General features: G+C 41.8%; 2 protein-coding genes across 2 annotated transcripts; both read left to right on the plus strand.

Moving 5' to 3' along the window:
• Positions 1-2,124, plus strand: polr1h (RNA polymerase I subunit H). The gene is made up of 5 exons (XM_031871322.1): positions 1-252; positions 652-771; positions 1,154-1,257; positions 1,338-1,447; positions 1,531-2,124. The coding sequence occupies exons 2-5, from the start codon at positions 654-656 to the stop codon at positions 1,553-1,555; spliced, it is 357 nt and encodes a 118-aa protein (XP_031727182.1). The 5' UTR covers positions 1-252; positions 652-653; the 3' UTR covers positions 1,556-2,124.
• Positions 2,125-4,694: 2,570 nt separating this feature from the next.
• gtf2h4 (general transcription factor IIH, polypeptide 4) lies at positions 4,695-20,601 on the plus strand. The gene is made up of 14 exons (XM_031871263.1): positions 4,695-4,835; positions 5,168-5,286; positions 5,360-5,464; positions 7,951-8,082; positions 8,313-8,498; positions 9,619-9,727; positions 12,564-12,632; positions 12,769-12,852; positions 15,002-15,146; positions 16,200-16,330; positions 17,159-17,206; positions 17,287-17,365; positions 18,083-18,144; positions 20,259-20,601. The coding sequence occupies exons 2-14, from the start codon at positions 5,171-5,173 to the stop codon at positions 20,367-20,369; spliced, it is 1,377 nt and encodes a 458-aa protein (XP_031727123.1). The 5' UTR covers positions 4,695-4,835; positions 5,168-5,170; the 3' UTR covers positions 20,370-20,601.
• Positions 20,602-20,815: the final 214 nt, after the last annotated feature.

Consider the following 20,815-nt stretch of genomic DNA (forward strand, 5'->3'; position numbering starts at 1 on the left):
TAACGTAGCTGAGCTGTTTAGACAGCATGGATATTGAGATTCTGAATCAGAGGCGTAGGTGACCTGGAACGTGCCTGTTGGCACTAGAGCACCCAATGACTTCCCAGAATGCGACGGTGAGGAGCTGAAGGACCCGCAATGTGAGACTGCACAAGCCAAACTCACCGCAACATTATCGACGTGAACGTTTGGTCTTTTCGCGGGAAACTGCGTGTTATTTGTGGGTAACAACGACATTTATTCATGAAAGCGGTGAGTAAAGTCATCTACATTATATAAGTGATGATGTGGCTAAAGTTAATATCACGTTAGCTTTAGCTAAAGGTTGCAGATTTGCTCCAGTTCCTGCCACGTGCTAAAGTGACGCGCTCTCTTCAATGTTGTGCTTTAAATTCTTAACAATGTGAGTATATGTATAATGTAATGTTATTCTGAAGGTGAGCCTTAATATCTTCTGGACTTTTAAAAAGCGTGACACAACCCGTGAATAGAATCCCTCCACGCGCAGTACTGTAAACATATGAATCCACATATATTTAAAACAAAAAGACTAACTAGTCAACAACTTAATTTATTTAAAAGTTTCAATTGTGGCCAATATTGCAATTGTGTCTCGCGGACTGTTAACTAAAGAACGCTGCTGTTCTTCAGAGATGTCGTGTTTTGCTGGTGACCCCAACTTCTGCTCAGAGTGTGGGAGCGTGCTGCCTCTTCCTGGGATACAGGACACGGTCCTCTGCCCGCGCTGCTCCTTCTGCCTCCCGGTAGCAGGTACCAGCTCTCTGTGTGTTACTGTCCATCTCTACCCCGTAGAGAGCTCTTCAGCACGGGAGCCACGTAGAAGCCTCCATAGTCCACTCGGACAGTCCCACCTACATGCTTGTATGCAGATGGTTTGGTTTGTCCAGGTGTTGGATTCCGTCCTCCACAGTGGAGATGAATGTTGTTTGGTTTGTGGTGTCCTCAGCTAATGTTTTAAAAGATTGAACAGAAAAGTGCCTTTTAGAAACGATGACACTGTTGCACTAAATAATCCACACACTTCCCTGTGAACAGCTGTGAAAATAAAGAGCCATATTCAAGCTGTTGTTCTCGTACAGTCTTCCTTGTTGAGGGCACAGATTTGCGTTACATGCATGTCTTTGATCACCAGAGTTCTCAGGCCAGGAGATCCGCTCCACTGTCGTATTCAACCCAGAGGAGCAGTCGTCGGTGGCTCTGAAGGATGAGGAGGGCTCAGAACTGAAGGGCGCTGTGGTAAGAACAGGTGCTCACTGCCTGCTGTGTGTGACCATCACTACTGTACTCTGTATTCATGAGGTACCTGCTCCCTATAGATTGACAGGCGCTGCTCTCGTTGCAATAAAGAGGGGATGGTTTACCACACCAGGCAGATGAGATCTGCAGATGAAGGACAGACTGTCTTCTTCACCTGTATACACTGCAGGTAATCAATACTGTGGCAGTTAATTTGAACATTTGGTGCTGCTGTGTGATTGTTTGCTGATCATTTTGTTTTGGGTGTTACAGGTATCAAGAGAAGGAAGACTCCTGAGTAGAAGTCCAGCTCTCCCTCTCCATGTTTCTACCAGCGTTGGTGTCAGAAGTTCGGGTTCTTTTCCAACTCATGGCCCTTCACCTTTGGTTTATCTGAAGACGCTGTGCACTTCCTGTTCTTGAGTTATTAGCATTCACACCTTGAATAACGTTTGACAACATAATCTTAACGCAGGGTCGACATGCTGAGTGGACATGTAGTTGGTGAGAGCTGAGTGAGCGACCCAGCAGACCAAGAGGAGCTCAAAGAGAATGTGTAGCATTTGTTCTGGGCACTAGATGGCCTCCCAGTGACACACAGCACTGTTCTCTGCTAAGCCAGGCCACAGATGTTGAGAGAAGATGCCTGATGTAGAGCATGTCAAATCTAAACCCGTCATCAACTTTTTAAGATCCATATATTTCAATTTCTACGTAATTTTGCCTCTTAAGCTTTCATCCTAATCAGTGTTTCCTGAATAAAGTGTGTGATGGATGAATGACATGATTATTGAGTGAGCTAGTCTTCATAAACTCTGTTGTCTTTAATGTATTGGCTGAAATAAAGATCCAATGGGCATAAAACACATGAAGCATTAATTCATTACACTACTGTGCTCATGAACTACACGGGTGTTTTCACAGTTTATCAGTGTGCACCAATTTATACATTAGTTGAGTCTGCACTGTGTTCAGGTGCTGAGCTATAATTCTGTGACCTCCATAGATTTAATGCATTGTATAATTCATGATATTTCATATGTGCCTGAAAGCTCAGAACATTTCCAGTGAGTGACGGGTGGTTAAATGTGGATCTGTTGAATCATGATGGTCCTCTATAACATGTGAAGAACCCCAAAGATGATGCTTTTACAGTTAAGATCAGTTCATTTCTGGAGAAGAAACACCAACTCAGTTCAACTGAGGAGAGCAATGCAGTGAACCGCTGTCTGTTTCTGACAGTTCACAGCTGAACTTATTTCATTTAATGGCCAAATGGCTTAAGTTTTACAATGATGTCGGTTAGCCAAAAAACAACATTCCTCTGCATTGTCTGGACTGCTAACCCAGAGAACTCTGGGAAAAGGCGTGTACGGGACCAACCCGTGCTCATTAGCAAGGCATCAAGTAACTTGGGTGTGAGAATAAGCTGCAAGAGTTACCGGCCACATGCTTCAGCTGTGTGTGTGTGTGTTAGTGGCAACAGTGAGATACAGTAAAGCAGCACAGTCATCAGAGAGGTGCAGTCAGTGACTTAGAACGAGTCCGGCTCTTTTACATATGTGCATATGTAACGTACAAATGTTACATGTAACGTATGTTACGTACATATGTTACATGTAACGTATGTTACGTGTACATATACAAGTTTCACTGTTTCAAACAATGTGTGTATGGACTTTGTTCCAGGTGTGCTGAATGATGCCGGTGGAAGTTACTACCAAGCCCCCAGGAAGTGTCCAAATCATGTAATTACAACTTCCGGGTCCCTTACTCGGTGCCATGGGGCCCAAAACAACTTCCATTGGGAAAGGGACATTTGTAGATCAGCAAATAATTTCTTTGAGGGAAATAAACTTTCCAGTACGAACACTTGGACAGTCTTTATTTCAATCTTGATGTCCTAAAAGTTGTCAAATTAGATTTTAGCCTAATCCAGAGTTATTTTCCTCGACATAATGGACTCCCGAGCATGTGAGCGAGCCAAAACAGATTCAACAACTACAAATCAAACAAACAAGCGTGTTTCTGAAATACATTTCAAGTTGTGATGGTCATTTTGAATAATATATGCATGATGAATATATGCATTGTGCTTTTAAAACTCGACACAACATACCTACAACAGATATTACGAAGACTAGGTTCTCAGATACTGCGAATTGCTTCTGACAACATCACTGAATTCACCTGAACAGTACAACATGATGTTGTATATGGTATTATTGTAAATCTTCACCACAAAACACTGAGGTAGACGTCACTTGTTCTGTGTTATCATGTTTGGTTCAGGAGATATGATGCAACATACATCATTTGGTTATGGCGGAAATAAAACTTTTTTGTGATGGCTCAATTTCTGAAAATGTTCAGGGCCCCACACTTCACCAGTATACCAAGTCTGATGCTTTTATAATGCTTAACACATCACCTGGACTATAACCCATTGCTACTGGAGCCTCATCAGTTGTAACATGTTGACAACGGGATAAGAGTAGGGAAATATAAAATAATGGATAGACCTGGTAGAGAATTCATTTCTTCGGAAAGTGTTTGTATGACTTTGCTTCTGCTGCTGAGAAAGCTATTTACAAACTGCCCATTAACAGAATCCAGTGCAAGGTTCTGAAGATTCTATCAGAAACAAACTGCACAGTTTGTTCTGATGAGAAAAGTTGTTATTGTTGTAAAGCTCCTTTGTGCTCTTTATGGTGGAATTATCCGTAGGCACAGCAGATCAGTATGAAGTTAGATCTATGGGTAATTGCAGAGGCATTCAGAATTTGCCCTAATGCTGCATATTGAGTTAGAGGTCAAATGTCAAATTTTGTTGTCCTTGGTGTAAAGAAAGTGCAACTGGTAGATAGATAATAATCTAAACTTTACAATCATATGACTTCATGATATTCTGTGGAATTAACCCTCTTTTATACTGACTTTACATGTAAAATAGTGAAAGAATATGGAAACATTGTAATGATGGAGGGATGCAAAAAGGAGTGATAATACATAGACAGCTACCACTGCTGCAATGCTATCATGCATCTTCAAGACATAGACCTTAAAACAATTCACTAGGAGACATGGTACCTCCACATTGGCACAAAGGACAAATGTTAGGGGTCTGACTCACAGACTGTATTACACATCACAAATTCACATTCAAATTTAGAAGCGTCTTATTATCCTGTGTAGCTGTGTGTGTGTGTGTGTGTGTGTGTGTGTGTGTGTGTGTACTGTTATTTTTAATAGTTTGAGTTCTATGGATATAATATAGTGATTGAGTCTGAATGGTCAAACTGAAAGACGTTTTTACTTTTCTTTATTCTGGGTTCATGAATCCTTCATTCTCAGTCCAGCAGGTGGCGGTACTGCGCCCTTTAAGTTGTTCCACCATTAGCATTGAAGATAGCTGAAGAAGAACACGGCCAATGAGGACGCTGGTATTATGTCCACGTGACCTGAAAACATGGCCCCACAACGAAAGAGAAGTGCCGTATGACAGCAATGCAGTTATTTTGTACTTTAAAATAAATGTGCTGTCAGGAATTCGTCGGTATTTTATTTCCGTCTTCACGGTAAATAATGCATTTGACATACATGTGCTTCTAAGCTCATTTCCAGACTTCTGTCCGCTGAAACGTTAGTTGTTCGGTTGTGTCTGTTTTGAATGTAACACATCATTTCAGATTAAGCTGTTAACACACTGCCTCACTAAATTCAAGTTACCTATCACATACGTGTGCTGAATTAAAGGGTGGTCCAACCCAGTCATACGTTATTATATCACTATGTACTTTGAGATATGACCAAAGCCACAATACATTGTAATGAACGACGTAATCAGGAGGACTGAGTCCGGCTGTTGTCGGTGACTATGCCCTGATGCTATTCTTCTTTATCTCGGTAGATAATGAAGCTACGTGTCCAGCTGCAGTGTAAGAATTTGCATGAATACCTGAGAGAGCTGAGCCCTGATATTTTGGACCGACTCTACAACCATCCAGCAACATGTCTGGCTGTCTACAGGTATGATGCTCACGCTGTTTACACAGACATATGGTTCCCAGGACCATTTTATATTGTGTCTGATCTTCTACAGGGAACTCCCCTCTCTGGCCAAGAATTATGTGATGCGTATGCTGTTCCTGGATCAGCCTCTCCCACAAGCAGCTCTGGCATTGTGGGTGAAAGTAGACAGTCAGAAGTAAGTCACTCACCTTGTGTCTTCATTACACCTCTAGCAGCATTGTAAGTGTGGAGATTCCGCTCTTTGTAATATTTCCCCCACTGACCTGTTACTGGGGAGTTTTATTTATGATGACTTGTTTTTAGGGATTAGTGGCGTGCTCCTTGAGGGTTGTAGAGAACCACTCATTGCTCGTTACTCCAGGGAAGTGAAGAAGAGTTGGTTGTAACTTTAGTATATCCAGCAGCAAAAGTGAAGTGCAGTCCACAGAGCCCTGAAACCCTGCTGCTGCTGCTGCATTGTTTGCTTGTTTATTCAAAGCTTATTAATATTTAACCAGTCACCAAGTAAAAAATAGAAATTAGATCCAATGAACGCTTTTTGAGATATGCTAAAGACACAAGCACCTAGACAGAGACTCCTTGCTGTGTAGTTAATGCTGCTACAGCGCCATCTATTGGCCAAATAGCACCACAATTGTTAAGGTCACTCATATCTACATATGTCAACCAAATTAAATCAAATGGTTCAATCCCCAGCTCCACTAGTCCAACCGATACCGAGCACCGATCACACACCAGTGTTTAATCACTAAGCTGTAAGCCTCATTGTGTGGAAGAGAATGGGATCATTATTTGATGGTAAATCTACAAGAATGGATGTACTTGTATTTCTCTTTTCTGGTCTTCTGACCACTCAAAGCTTTAACGCTACATGTCATCATTCATACACTGATGACAGGGGACCATGTACGGTACCACCTGCTCATCAGGACTGACTAACATTTATACAACAGTCACACACCATAGGTTCAGCTCCCTGAAGGAAACATCATGACACCAACTCTTTGCCACTTCCTGCAGCATGTTCAGTGGCCCTGTGGGGACAATAAGTAAAAGCTATGAGAAAACTAACCGTGGTTAAAGACAGGTGGAAAAATATGAGACCCAACATTTTCAATTTAGTGTATTCCAACTCACAGCCTCAGAGATGAAACCGTCTCAACAAATCATCATCATCAGCAGGTCCATTCGTCTGTTCTGGAGCCTTCAGTTGTGAGACACTATCTTCTTCAGCAGATGGAATTTGCCTAGTTTTTCTTTTCATATCAATCTCAAATGTGCGTTATGATTGCGGGCTCCCTTCCCTCGCTGCTGGGGGGGGACTTTGTGGTGAGATGGTTTTATTGATTTCAGGTAACTTTATACAGTATTTGGGTCACGCACACTGGAAAGCATGGAATTCATTTGTTCACATGTTTATGATTTTTAAAAAAGAATCTCTATCTAAAGAGAAATGGCCTGCTCCTATTTCCACTCATTACAGATATGTCAATATCCTGCAAAAAAACTAAAGAGGAGTTCCAATAGGCTAGCTGATATCTGATATTGGTTTTGACTTTCACGTTAGTTTTCTACAAAGCTCTGTAATGAATGCTGTGTCAGCTGTTGTTTCCAGACAGTCTCCTGCAGGGTTAGGCAGCAGAAGCTGTCATTCCCCCAATAATAGGGACCTGAATGAGGGATGAACCGATCCAGCTTCTCTCTTTGAGTGTCCTCAGATACAGAGAACAGATGTGATATCTCTGCTTGCCTCACTGTGGGGGTGATTTTATGTCAGGTCATCTGAAGCCAGGGAGTTCTGTGGGACTGAAAACTGAGTCGGCCGCCTGCTGTGACTGATTGAATGTAAAAACAGAATTTAATAATGACATTGACAAAGATCAGCCGTGTTGTGTGGTTCATTCCAAGGGTTTTCAGTGCTTGGATGCATGGACCTGTCACACCACAGTGAGAACAGTAACACAGAGCGCACTGATTCTTTATCAGGTATCGGCCGTCACATGAACGATCCACATTGAACACAGTTTCTTTGTGTCTCTCATGGTGCAGATTTGCTTTAGTGGCCAGTTTCAATCTGATTTAAATCATTTACCTATAATTTATAAACGTACTCCAATTTAAAATGAAATAAGTAGAAATTATAATCTCAGTCCATTTACATGAATTTGGTATGTATGGTACATTTAATGCATGTTAGTGTTCAAATGACATGTTGTCTCTTTGCCTCTAGTATCCCATTGCTCCTGTAAAGCTATTTAACTCTTTGTGAAAACAAGATCTTAATGGGCTCAATAACTGAAGTGAGAAGGACTTTACCCTAAAAGGTCTTGATCATGAACTGTGAATGAGATGTAGGACCTGTTGTTTGAAATACATTGTAAGACTACTAGAGCATAGACAACGCCATCAACAGTGAGATCAAGACTACAGCATGGGACCTGGAGTCAGTCTTGCAGCAGCATGACTCACTGTTGATGGTAAACCAATGAAGGATGACTGTCACATAGTGTCACCACCAGTGGTGTTCTCATAGGCAGAGACATCATTCAGGTGAGAGGAGGTGTGCATGAGCTCTTTAATCACATTCAGTGGATGACTCATTTCCGATAACAAGCACTGCACTTCACTGTGACTTTTTCTGTCTTTGGCGTCTCCCTGCAGGGATCATGATGAATGCGTGTCGGTGTTGGCCGGACTCCGCCTTTGGCACAGTCAGCAGCTGCAGGGCGGTCTGCAGGGATACATTTTAAATCCAGTGTTCAAAGACAACCTGAGGATAGCTCTGCTGGGCGGGTAGGTCTGCTCCCTGTGATCCCTCCACATGAACATTCAGCCATGTGCATGTTCGCTGTGTCGCGCTGTGTCAGTGGACATGTGGTTGAGGTTCACTTATTCAATGTCTGAACAAGGTTAAATGTTGTTACAGTTATAGACAAGGATTCGGAATGTTAATGACATCTCACTCCCACAGTAACGAAACAAGTCTCTAGCTGTTGTTTGCAGTAAAGACTGTCGGCACACAGGGGCAAAGCATGGGCAGATGAGGGCAGCAGTCTGGGTCCTGACCGCCACGCACGGGACATTGAGAGTCTGGACCGCTACGCCATGGAGCGCTGGGAGGTCATCCTGCAGTTCATGGTGGGTTCTCCCTGTGCGGCTGTCAGCCAGGACCTGGCTCAGCTGCTGGTTCAAGCAGGCCTCATGAAAAGGTACACACTCGTAATAATGGAGACCACTGACTGTAAAATGTCCACTCAGTACATGTCTGGCTCACTTCTGTTAGTCTCTGTCTATGTTTGTTTGAACTTAAATGTTGATGTTAATAGCACTGAAGAACTTCATAGTTCTAAAACGCTGACTTCAGAGATAAGAAGACAAAAGCAGCTTCTCATTTCTCCTTCTGATGCAGCTGAAATGAAACCAGCTGATTTCATCAGCTGTAGCTAGCTAGCTAGCTAATTAACATTAGCTCCATGAGTGATTGCAAAGTGATTTTGAATATGCTTTTGATGACCAACTGGCATAATATAATGCTGGCTCTGCACTGTGATGATGCAATGAAGACTAACAAGTCCCAGGCACAAAGTCAGCCAGCTCACCAGGTGATGATCCATGTGGAGGACATGGTTAGGTTCATGCTTCATTGTAAGTATTTTCAAACAATATGTGTCACTTTTGTGTGAAAAAAGACTTTGAGGATGAGGACAAATAAATTAATTTGGCAAATTCTTATCAAATAGAAAGCAGGACAGAGCTTCTAATGTTTCCCTGAACTTGATAGAAAGCAGCATCCAGGACTGCCATGCTAACTCCTGTGTTTGGAAGCATTACGCTAGTTAGCACACTAGCATTAGAAGCTTAGATTTGAGCAGGTAAACTCACTCTTTAATCATTGAGTTGTGTGTTTGGTTTTGGGACACTCTAAACTCTCTCCTACTACAGCCCAGTCCACAGCGCTCCACCATGTGCCCGTGATGCCCCACCCACCTCTCCATGCAAACCCAGATCAGAGGAGATGCGTAGTGAATCTGATCATTTGTCTGCAGCTTAACATCATAGAAAAGGGCTGTTCAGAAAGGCCTTTTCAAATGGCGCTGATTCATCACATGAAGATGTCGGCTAAACATTAACGAGCTTTGTTGAATTAACTGCACTTGGCTTACATTCGTAATGACGAACTCCACCGAAGAGCACATCCTCCTCCATTTATGTAGAATTATGGAAAATCCAAACAGAAGAATGAAACTGAATAAACTCACTGAACTATAGGTTGAATAATTGTTGTGTTAGTGACACAGAAATGTCTTCCTGTCATCTGCTCTTTGTCAGTGAGGCAGGAGAGGCGCCCTACATCACGTCAGCTGGTTTCCAGTTCCTCCTACTGGACACAACCTCTCAGCTGTGGTACTTCACCCTGCAGTACCTCAAAACTGCTCAGGTATTTGGGGATCATCTGCTTCTTTGACCTGACTAGCTTTAAATAAGTTGGACCAGAGGTTATCATCCACTTACCATTAAAGGTGCAATGTGTAAGATCTGGCCAGAATTTAAGTTTAAAACATTCAAAAGTGAGCTCACATTATCAACAGAATGTGAAGCGGTTACATTGTTGTTATATCAAAGATGTCAGGCCTCAGCCCGTCCTGTCTTCTAATACCTCTTTCACCTCGAGAGGTGTTAGTGAGTCACTGTTGCTTCCAGTCTGTCCTTAGTCCAACATGAGAGGCTTGTCAACAGTACATCCATGGTCTGTGTACGTTTGGATAAAATACAAAGTGACAGAAATGAGAAGAGCACTCGTCCCCTCGCCTCGTCCTCACAGCCACCAGGAGACTACTTCAGTGGGTCCCCACCTCCGCAGGGTCTGATCCTGGGGGACAAACTTTCTGTTGCTGCCGTTAAACAGGTTGCACCCAGCGCTCCACCAGCCAGTTGCTTTAACCGTCAACTGAGGCTCTGTCCCCTGGAGCTGCTGCATGCTCCCCTTCTGGCGAAGTAACGAAACAAAAACACAAGTGGTTGTCTTGTTTCTGCCCCCCCAGACCCAAGCCAAAAAACAAAGTATCAAAGCGCGAGGTTACACGGACCGCACAACCCCGGTTAGTGTCGTATGTAAACACACATGGCTAACGTAAACTAGGCCGACACCACGCAGGAGATTATAAGATAGTAGTGTTATTTTGTCTGGCTCTCACAGTTGCAGCAGTTGGTTGAATATTGTGTATTCTTGCCCTGCTGTTAGTTATTTTTTTCATAACTGATGACTGTAAATTAAGGTTGTATGGACCCAGTAGTAGAGGTGAAATGCTAACCCTTATTTGTTTGGAGCACATTGCTAGACTACACAGTGCATCTTTAAGGCTCTAGACCAGGGGTGTCAAACTCATTTTTACTCCGGGCCACATCAGCATCATGGTTTCCCTCAAAGGGCCGGTTGTAACTCTAAGACTGTATAAATGTAACTACTCCCTAACATATTGTTACTCTCTGCATTTGATTATTGTTTATTCAAGTGTAAACATATTGTACATGCAGTTATATAAATGTAAAAATATATTTAAGCACATTTCTGTTATTATAAATAAATAATAAATAATTTTAATTTAGGGTTAAGAAACCCACATTACTCTATCAAAGATCAAACTTTTAAAGAAAATAACAAAGACAAATATCATCAAACACCAGTTATTACATTGACTTTGTTCAAAGCTATTTTTGTCACCTCTCTGCATCACTAATGTCCCCGCCGTCGTCCCGTGCATGGCAGCTACATACAAGAGCTCCTCACTGAGATCAGGTCTTATAAACATGGATAGATGCTCTGTGTCCGTGTTGTCTGTGCTTTCATCAACAGCTAATGAAGAAGACGAGTACCTGCTCATCTCTTAGCTAGCTGTGTTGTTAGATTGCTGCCAGTTCCTGAACTCGGTCTGCGATGGTGTTTCTTCACAAACTGACATTTGTAAAAGTCTGTATCTGGTCGGAGCTCACCTGCTCACATACCTTTAGCATGCACTGGGCTGTAGCTTTTGTAAATATATTCTGCTGTGATTGCACTCTGCATTTTAATTCTTGGACAATTTTATGTTTTTCTTGGAGGCTAAATTTAGCTCCGTGTTTGGTGTCAAAATGCCGACGTGAGTTGTATCCTTCATCACCGACACGCCTCATAACACAGAAGACAGACCCGTTTTTCTCCTTCAAGCACAGACATGTATTCGCTTTCCCATCTTTCATTACATTTTCTCCCGTCTGCATCAGTTTTTCTCTTCGTGGACATTTTGGGATTATTTGTCGATCTTTTTCAACTCAATCACTTTTTGGGAAACCTCTTTACGGGCTGTTCCCTCTCATGTCCACCTGTTGTGATAGTTTTAATGTCGGTACACAGACAACATGCTATCTCATAATTTCAACTTTGCCACATAAAATGACGTGGCGGGCCTTGAGTTTGACACGTGTGCTCTAGAGTCTCTGTAGCTCATCGTCATTACTCTGATTCACACTGCTCAAAGCAGAGAACGCTCATCAGTAACATGAGTTGCTGCAGAGAATTCAAAGCTGCAGACTCTTGGGTCACAGTGATCCATTTCTAGGCTTTCTACTTCCTGCATGAGCCTGATCAATGCCCTACTAGTGTGTGGAACGAATACAAAATAGAGGAGGACAAGGTGGGCCTCACTAACCACGAACTGCAGCATGGATGAAGTCATCTGACTGAGGAATGTTCATACATTCATCAGCCGCAGGTGGATTCAGCTCAGTTCTTTTTGTTCTGTCCCTTCTGAAGAATCAATCATGTCCCAGTGAAGCAGGAAAGGAAACTAGCCTAATACAGAAACAATGTTTTCAAATAAAGGCTTCATTACTGCCCCATCAGTATGTGTGTCTCTGGCAGTGTGGAGGAAACAGCACTGAGACCTCCATGTTGACATATTTATATTTACACACAATGTAAGTGAACAGTTGATTAAATACATTAATTGTTAAGGGAAATGAAGAAAAATGATTGCTTGTAGACTCTTAATGTCAAATATCTGCAGAAGTGTTTCAATGATGGTGGTTTAACAGTATGTGAAAGAGTGTGTACGACACGAATCAGGGCCGTGGTAATGTACATGGAATTTACCATGTGAACTATACGAGTGGCTTCTAATCAGTCAATGGTGTTTGTTGAAGGCTGACATTCATTTGTTCATGCCGGCTTTTATTTCATAACCTGCATTTCTCTGAGAATATCTACTGATATACATTTCATAACTTGTCTCTTGCAGTCCAGAGCGATGGACCTGGTGGAGATCTTGTCTTTCTTGTTCCAGCTCAGTTTCTCTACTCTTGGCAGAGTGAGTGCACAGCAGTGTGTGTGTGTGTGTGTGTGTGTGTGCTGTAAAGCAACATGACGATGTCAGCGGTCTGAAAAGTCCTGCTTAGTTAGAGATAGTTTGTCGTTATTGATCATGTGTTGCCTGTGTTCTTCAGGATTACTCAGTGGAGGGCATGAGCGAGTCATTACTCACCTTCCTGCAGCACCTGCGAGAGTTTGGACTTGTCTTCCAGAGAAAGGTGAGGCACTGAGAAGGAGAGGGAGGATCCACTAACACACAAACTAGTGTCAGCACCACTCCTTTACCATCTCCTTCACATGATCCTCATGGGGAAGCTGGGACACTGCAGCAGTAACACAACGATGGGATACACCTGTACTTGCACCGCAACTAGACAATGAATACAAAAAGTACACTCAATTGAAATAAAAAGGGAGCAAATGGTTTATGTGATTATATGTAAGCAACATCTAGCTCTAGAACATGTTCAAAATACAAGCGGCTCACACAGCATAGTGGCAGCAGAAATGACTGAGGCAATAGACCCTGTTACAGCCGACATCATCCAAAATATGCTCGTGCATGTTGTTAAAAGAAGTGTGGATTAGCCTCAGACATCCAGACGAGTTAGCAAGCTTTAAACGTTGAATTAAAACTGTTACCAGCATCATACATGTCTGCTTGTATGTTCAGTTATCAGAATCATTATTCCAACGTCAGACTCGAGTTCTACAGAATTCAGACCGGATCACGACCGTTTCAGAGCAACAGGTGTTTCAGTTGAACCAGTGACCGTGTTAACTGCTGACTCTCAGCCGAATACGTCAGTGGTTGCTCGTAGTGACTTACTTAACGGTTGATAAATAATAAACACAGATGATGTAATGTATGTAAACAGAATTTGGCTGAGAGTCACCAGTTAACACGGTCACTGGTTAGACTGAAACACCGGTGGCATCTGTGACTGCAAGCTATTTAACGTGTTGACTACCACTGTCCATTTTAAGACTCGGTAAAGGGAAAGCTCTGAGTCTGTCCTGGTGTTTGACGTTCATGAACAGATAACAGAGTGGATCATCTAGTGACTTGTAACTCGTAATGTCTCTGGTGGAACGTTACACGCTAGGACTCACCAAATACATGTTTATATCTGACATTAGCTAACGTATTCTACCCACTCACTGATAGAACACGGATCCGGAAAGTCCCTCTGTTTAGGTTGCATTCTCCATCTTTGGTGGTTAATGTCCTTCATAGCTGACAAGCTGTTGAACGCCGCTGTACTTCTGTCGCCAATCTGCGTGTTCACACTTATGTAGGGCACCATTGTTTACAGACTGTAAAGGGTTTAGTGCCATGTGAAAAAATACCAAGTATGCACATACAGTAATGAAAGTATAAACAAGAATACATGTTAAAGGGGTACTCCTGCGGTTTGGTATTGTGTTTCTATAAAGTATGGAGACTTGCAGCAAACAGATTAAGAACAATGACTGCTGAATCAGGCCTAAATGTGTTTTTATTAAATGAGTTGATTTTATTTCTCACAGGGAATGTATCCTGGTTCTGAAATGGATCCCTTCATACCGGATGGTGTAGTGAGCAGTGAACAGTTAAAGCATTGTTACCATTTGACTGTCTTCAGGGATTCATTGAATTCACAGCACACAATATGCACAAATCTACTGATCCTCTGGTTGGTTGCTATTGATTTTGGCACTAATAGCTCAAACAGGTGAAAAAGACATCTGATTTATGACTTTCCAGACGCAGCAACCAGGGGCGTCGTTAGGCCTAAAATGTTCTTCAGCCCCCCCAAATAATTTGGCATTATTGGCTTTAAAAAATATATATATATTTTTTATTTTTTTTATTTTGGTGGTGTCATTAAATTTAACTATTGTTTCTCAAGTTATTTATAACATAACATGCTACATATGTGCGTGCGTTCTGGTTTGTATGTTTTCTCCCCCTTCAAATTACTATCCAATAGCCATCATCATACTTAACGATATAAACCCCGGGCACTAGGACCTTTGGGAGGCAGCTGCGCTGGCTTTCTCACTCTGCCAAGTAGTGTCTCTCATCAACGACAGCCAGGATTATAGACGAGGAGATTAGCTCAAAGCAAATCATGCCTCCCCTTGGGGCTAAGCCCCCCCTTTCTTTGAATCCTAGAAACGCTCCTGCAACCATCAAGTGACTGAAGAATGGCTGTCATTTTGTAAAATCTACAAGCAGAATTTGCTGAGACAAAGAAAAGACTAATTTATAAAACTAAATATGAAGTGAGTGAAATTAGTTTAGATATAATGCTTATATTCATGACAAGTATGTATATTTATGGTATGTTAATATTCTGTAATTCTTCTGTCTATTATCATCAGAGGAAGTCGAGGCGGTACTACCCAACCAGACTAGCCATCACCCTGGCTGCAGGAGTCACTACCTCCTCCTCCATGTCCATCCCTGGTACTGGAGACGCAGGCTTCATCGTGGTAGAAACCAATTATCGTATCTACGCCTACACAGGTATGTATGAACACTGGACGCTTTCTGAGCTGCATGTGTTGGGGAAGATTTCTATGTTAATCGGGAGAAGAGAGTTTTGTTCACAAATCAATAACAAAGTCTTCAAAAGATTCAAAGTTGTCTTTTTCTCCATTTATTTGCTTGCAAGGGAAGAGTGCACAACACAATACGTATTCAGCAGCATGTTGTAAAAGCTTCAAAATATGTAACACACAGGCTCCTTTATTTATACAGCAACAAGTTAGATTCAAAGTGCAGCCCCCACCAGGGCTTGTCTGCTGTATCCAGCTGACTTTCCACAGCTTCGATACATTCAAGGTAACATGAGGTGTTTTCAACCACCAGTTCTAATTACTGCTTAGTCTGCACTTTCTTTACTCCATGTAAGCAACAAGTTGTTCCACCACTCTGCAAGTAGTTTTGCTACTTTTTCAGTAGCCATTTTCCTTAATAGATGACACGTAAGTTTTCGAGTTCACTGCGAGTTCACATCGAGGACACAAAGTTCAAATACATATTTTACCATTACACATGCTAACACTAATAAATGAAATAAATACATTTACACAAGTCCCTATTCAGATGAGACCAGTTTTGAGAAGACTGGGGGACCAGATAGATTGGATTTTGGCAACACCAGCTGGCTGTGTTTCCAAAAAACTTGATCCAAGAGAAGTGTGAACTGCACAACAGTTAAATCATTACAACCAGTGAATAGCACAGACTATCCAGATGTATAGTCAACAAGAAGGGAGAGTTCAGCCCTCTTACTGAGAGTGAGGGGTTCAGGTGGATATCAGTGTCATCTCTATGTGCACAGACCTGGAGTCAGGAAATCGTTAGCTTAGCATACTTAGCATAGACTGGATGCAGGGGTATCCTGCCTCATCCCAGTGTTCATAAAATGTACCAACGCATCTAAAGCTTTCCACTAATTATTCAATGTTTCTGAATGCATTTGATCATGTCTCTGTGAGTAACACACGGCAGCGTTTGTAAGGACGAGCTCACAGAACCTGCACTGACTGGTTGGGGTTTGCGTGTCCCTCCCAGACTCAGAACTTCAGATCGCTCTGGTGGCTCTCTTCAGTGAAATGCTGTATCGCTTCCCCAACTTAGTGGTGGCGCATGTAACAAGGGAGTCAGTGCAACAGGCCATCGCCAACGGCATCACAGCACAACAGGTACTCAACTACTGCACACAATGTACTCCGCAGGTGTGTAGGGGCCAGTAGCATGATACCATAAATCCATTGTAAATACCCTTTATATTTATACACACAAATAGGAGGAATATACAGTATATGCTGCCATAATATTGTCCAGCTGGCCCCCAAATGTCTCTTCTCATAACAGTGTATGTGTTGATATTGGGCATGTGGAGCTACTTTAACAATATGTAAACACTGTGTAAAGCATACCTGTCAACTTAATGTATGCCTGAGCCAGAGAAGCTGATACCGAAGAACATATTCAGTTACTGAAGTCTGAGTGAATGCTCAGAGAGTATGAATGCATGTAAGAGAGGTGACCAGTAAGAACTGCTAGCTATGTTCAATTCAAAGAACTGATTGGACCCCATCCATCATTGGCCTGTATTTGCACTGTGGATCATCTACTTCTGCTTTACATGTGATGCCACCAAGCTGTTTTTACACTTCTGCTAAAAGCTACAACTGCGCCAGTACTGTGAGATCATTGTCCAGGTAGTATAAAGGATGGGTTCACATTGTGTCAGGTCTGACCTGTTATTATGCCTCCAGCATATCTCAGATGATAAACGGTTTCTTGGCTATATTTTAAATGTACACTATTTGCATTGAGCTTTTTTGACAATTTATACAAACGTGTTAAAAAAATACGTTTTGAAGTGTTGGGACCAGAAAAGTATGTGTTTAACAGAAGATGTCTTCATGTCTGTATGCTATGTTATGGAAATGATTCTTACCCAGCTGTATGTGTAGATCACACTTCCATCCAGCTGATTATGTTAGTCTTTTTTTACCCCACAGATTATCCACTTTCTGAGGACCAGAGCTCACCCGGTCATGCTCAAACAGGTACATCCAACTCCCACTGCATTCTAATGTTTGGCCTTTAGCAGGTCTGCAGTGGCTTCACCTCCATCTCTGTGCTTCAGACTCCAGTGCTGCCTCCAACTATAACCGATCAGATTCAACTGTGGGAGCTAGAGAGAGATCGACTGCAGTTCACAGAGGGTGAGTTTATTTTTCAAAGTGGGTGCAAGCTTGGGCAACAGATGTTTGACTGGATGACAGGCCTTTATTTCTATTTTTATAAGTACATTTTGTCATATTTTAGTGACATCTCAGATTTCTGATCTGCTCCTGTTTTCATCTGCACACTTCCTCCATGTTTACCTGTTGTAATGATAAATTCAATATCATGAACATTTCATCAGCACTAATTCTAAGCAGCAACCATCAGCACAAGGCATGAGGCGAAGCGCCTGCACAGAGCCGGTGCAAACATCTGCATAGATCGAAATGAGAGCGTATCTGTTGTGTGAGACATGCGAGTGAAAACCACATCTGATCCACTGTCAGCCTAGATGGGGCTTAGCCAGTTGAGGGCTGTATTTTATTCAATCAAACTTTACAGCAGTGGGTGTTGCAAACACACCTGTTGAAGATTTGCACTCTACTGAGCACCTTTCTACTTACCTTTATCTGAGATCTGGCTTTTATTTGAGAATTTATTGTACTTTCAGCATCAATAATATTATTTCTTTATATTTGTAAAAAATATTTGTCTTGTAAACACAGTTTTTTGAATTTAGAATCCGTTAATTGAGTGGAGAAGGGAATGTGTGTGATTGATTTCTCAGGCGTGGAGGTTGTGACTGACACACAGTATAGAGAGGATGAGTACTAACGTTGTGCTGGCCTTTAACCTCATTCCTCACCTGTCTTCAGGAGTGCTCTATAACCAGTTCCTCTCCCAGGCTGACTTTGAGGTGCTGCGAGACAGAGCTCAGGTGAGATTTTGTTCCACATCTCATCATGACTGAATAATATAAATCTTATTATGAACATTATATGGATTTAATCATCAGTTTAGATGTTTTTTGTCTCTGTGTGTTCTGCTGTCACTGATCACTGCACTTTTTCACCCTGTTTATGCTTCAATTGCACATTTTATTCATGAATTTCTACCGTCAACAACAGCAATTTTCCATGTTTTTGCAATTTTCCGGTAATGAAATCACACATACACTATAAAAGTATATTCAGATTTGTGTTTCTACAGGTGCTGGTCATATAATTAGAATATCATCAAAAAGTTGATTTATTTCAATAATTCCATTCAAAAAGTGAAACTTGTCTATTATATTCATTCATTACACACAGACTGATATATTTCAAATGTTTATTTCTTTTAATTTTGATGATTATAACTGACAACTAAGGAAAATCCCAAATTCAGTATCTCAGAAAATTAGAATATTACTTAAGACCAATACAAAGAAAGGATTTTTAGAAATCTTGGCCAACTGAAAAGTATGAACATGAAAAGTATGAGCATGTACAGCACTCAATACTTAGTTGGGGCTCCTTTTGCCTGAATTACTGCAGCAATGCGGCGTGGCATGGAGTCGATCAGTCTGTGGCACTGCTCAGGTGTTATGAGAGCCCAGGTTGCTCTGATAGTGGCCTTCAGCTCTTCTGCATTGTTGGGTCTGGCATTTCGCATCATCCTCTTCACAATACCCCATAGATTTTCTATGGGGTTAAGGTCAGGCGAGTTTGCTGGCCAATTAAGAACAGGGATACCATGGTCCTTAAACCAGGTACTGGTTGCTTTGGCACTGTGTGCAGGTGCCAAGTCCTGTTGGAAAATGAAATCTGCATCTCCATAAAGTTGGTCAGCAGCAGGAAGCATGAAGTGCTCTAAAACTTCCTGGTATACGGCTGCGTTGACCTTGGACCTCAGAAAACACAGTGGACCAACACCAGCAGATGACATGGCACCCCAAACCATCACTGACTGTGGAAACTTTACACTGGACCTCAAGCAACGTGGATTGTGTGTCTCTCCTCTCTTCCTCCAGACTCTGGGACCCTGATTTCCAAAGGAAATGCAAAATTTACTTTCATCAGAGAACATAACTTTGGACCACTCAGCAGCAGTCCAGTCCTTTTTATCTTTAGCCCAGGCGAGACGCTTCTGATGCTGTCTGTTGTTCAAGAGTGGCTTGACACAAGGAATGCGACAGCTGAAATCCATGTCTTGCATACGTCTGTGCGTAGTGGTTCTTGAAGCACTGACTCCAGCTGCAGTCCACTCTTTCTGAATCTCCCCCACATTTTTGAATCGGTTTTGTTTCACAATCCTCTCCAGGGTGCGGTTATCCCTATTGCTTGTACACTTTTTTCTACCACATCTTTTCCTTCCCTTCGCCTCTCTATTAATGTGCTTGGACACAGAGCTCTGTGAACAGCCAGCCTCTTTTGCAATGACCTTTTGTGTCTTGCCCTCCTTGTGCAAGGTGTCAATGGTCGTCTTTTGGACAACTGTCAAGTCAGCAGTCTTCCCCATGATTGTGTGGCCTACAGAACTAGACTGAGAGACCATTTAAAGGCCTTTGCAGGTGTTTAGAGTTAATTAGCTGATTAGAGTGTGGCACCAGGTGTCTTCAATATTGAACCGTTTCACAATATTCTAATTTTCTGAGATACTGAATTTGGGATTTTCCTTAGTTGTCAGTTATAATCATCAAAATTAAAAGAAATAAACATTTGAAATATATCAGTCTGTGTGTAATGAATGAATATAATAGACAAGTTTCACTTTTTGAATGGAATTATTGAAATAAATCAACTTTTTGATGATATTCTAATTATATGACCAGCACCTGTATATGTTTGTATATTTGAAGGGCAATCTTCAAGGAACACTTTGGTTCATTATAATTTGGGTCTTGGGTTTGGTAACTCTGGCCATTGCTTTATCAGTCATAACTTTGTACTCACCAGCAAGTAATTGCACATGATTGAACATGAGGTGACAGGTACAGCGGTTCCTGTTAGAGGACCTTTGTACCTCTGTAAGTGCTCATACTGTGTGTTTAATGAAGCTGCTGTGGTGCAGGGTCTGGGCTGTCTGGTGTGGCAGGACGTGGCTCACAGGGTGATGGTGGTGTCGCCGCTCGGACACAGCGAGGTCAAGAGGTTCTGGAAACGGCAGAAGTCTAACATGTAACTGTGACATCACACCTGATGACAGTCACTCCCATGATATCAGGATTGTCTTGCTGCCACATTGGTTCATTGCTATCAGTGCTATAAGAAAGTGGAGATGATATGATTATTTTTTTATGTTTCATAAAATGATGACTTCCATGTAATGTGGATTAAGTGGTGATAAGAAGAAAATGTACACCTCTGCTCATTCTTCAATAAATGTAAACTTCCTTATGAAGTAGTTATGTAAATTGCAGATGAAATAGTGTCTTTAATACTGTACACAATGTCTAATTGTCTAAATATGGATGTGGGTTATAATCTGTCCATTTTATTTAAAGGTACTGTGGTTTGAAATGACTGGTCACAGGTGAGGTTGGAGTCGAAGATAAATTTTTGTAGAATTCTTTATTGGACATGAATCATGGGAAGAAAAGCACAGTTTGCTGGACTGCAAAATTTCTT

The sequence above is a fragment of the Anarrhichthys ocellatus genome, unplaced genomic scaffold, assembly GCF_004355925.1.
Source record: "Anarrhichthys ocellatus isolate YVR2014 unplaced genomic scaffold, GSC_Weel_1.0 scaffold57, whole genome shotgun sequence".
Lineage (NCBI taxonomy): Eukaryota > Metazoa > Chordata > Actinopteri > Perciformes > Anarhichadidae > Anarrhichthys > Anarrhichthys ocellatus.

What these genes read in the sequence shown, in the direction of transcription:
- polr1h (XM_031871322.1), top strand. Translation starts at nt 654, where the DNA reads ATGTCGTGTTTTGCTGGTGACCCCAACTTCTGCTCAGAGTGTGGGAGC. An exon ending in CAGAACTGAAGGGCGCTGTG is followed by an intron (nt 1,258 to 1,337) that starts GTAAGAACAGGT and finishes TGCTCCCTATAG; the next exon opens with ATTGACAGGCGCTGCTCTCG. An exon ending in TTCACCTGTATACACTGCAG is followed by an intron (nt 1,448 to 1,530) that starts GTAATCAATACT and finishes TGGGTGTTACAG; the next exon opens with GTATCAAGAGAAGGAAGACT.
- gtf2h4 (XM_031871263.1), top strand. Translation starts at nt 5,171, where the DNA reads ATGAAGCTACGTGTCCAGCTGCAGTGTAAGAATTTGCATGAATACCTG. An exon ending in ACCCGGTCATGCTCAAACAG is followed by an intron (nt 17,207 to 17,286) that starts GTACATCCAACT and finishes TCTGTGCTTCAG; the next exon opens with ACTCCAGTGCTGCCTCCAAC. An exon ending in TCGACTGCAGTTCACAGAGG is followed by an intron (nt 17,366 to 18,082) that starts GTGAGTTTATTT and finishes ACCTGTCTTCAG; the next exon opens with GAGTGCTCTATAACCAGTTC.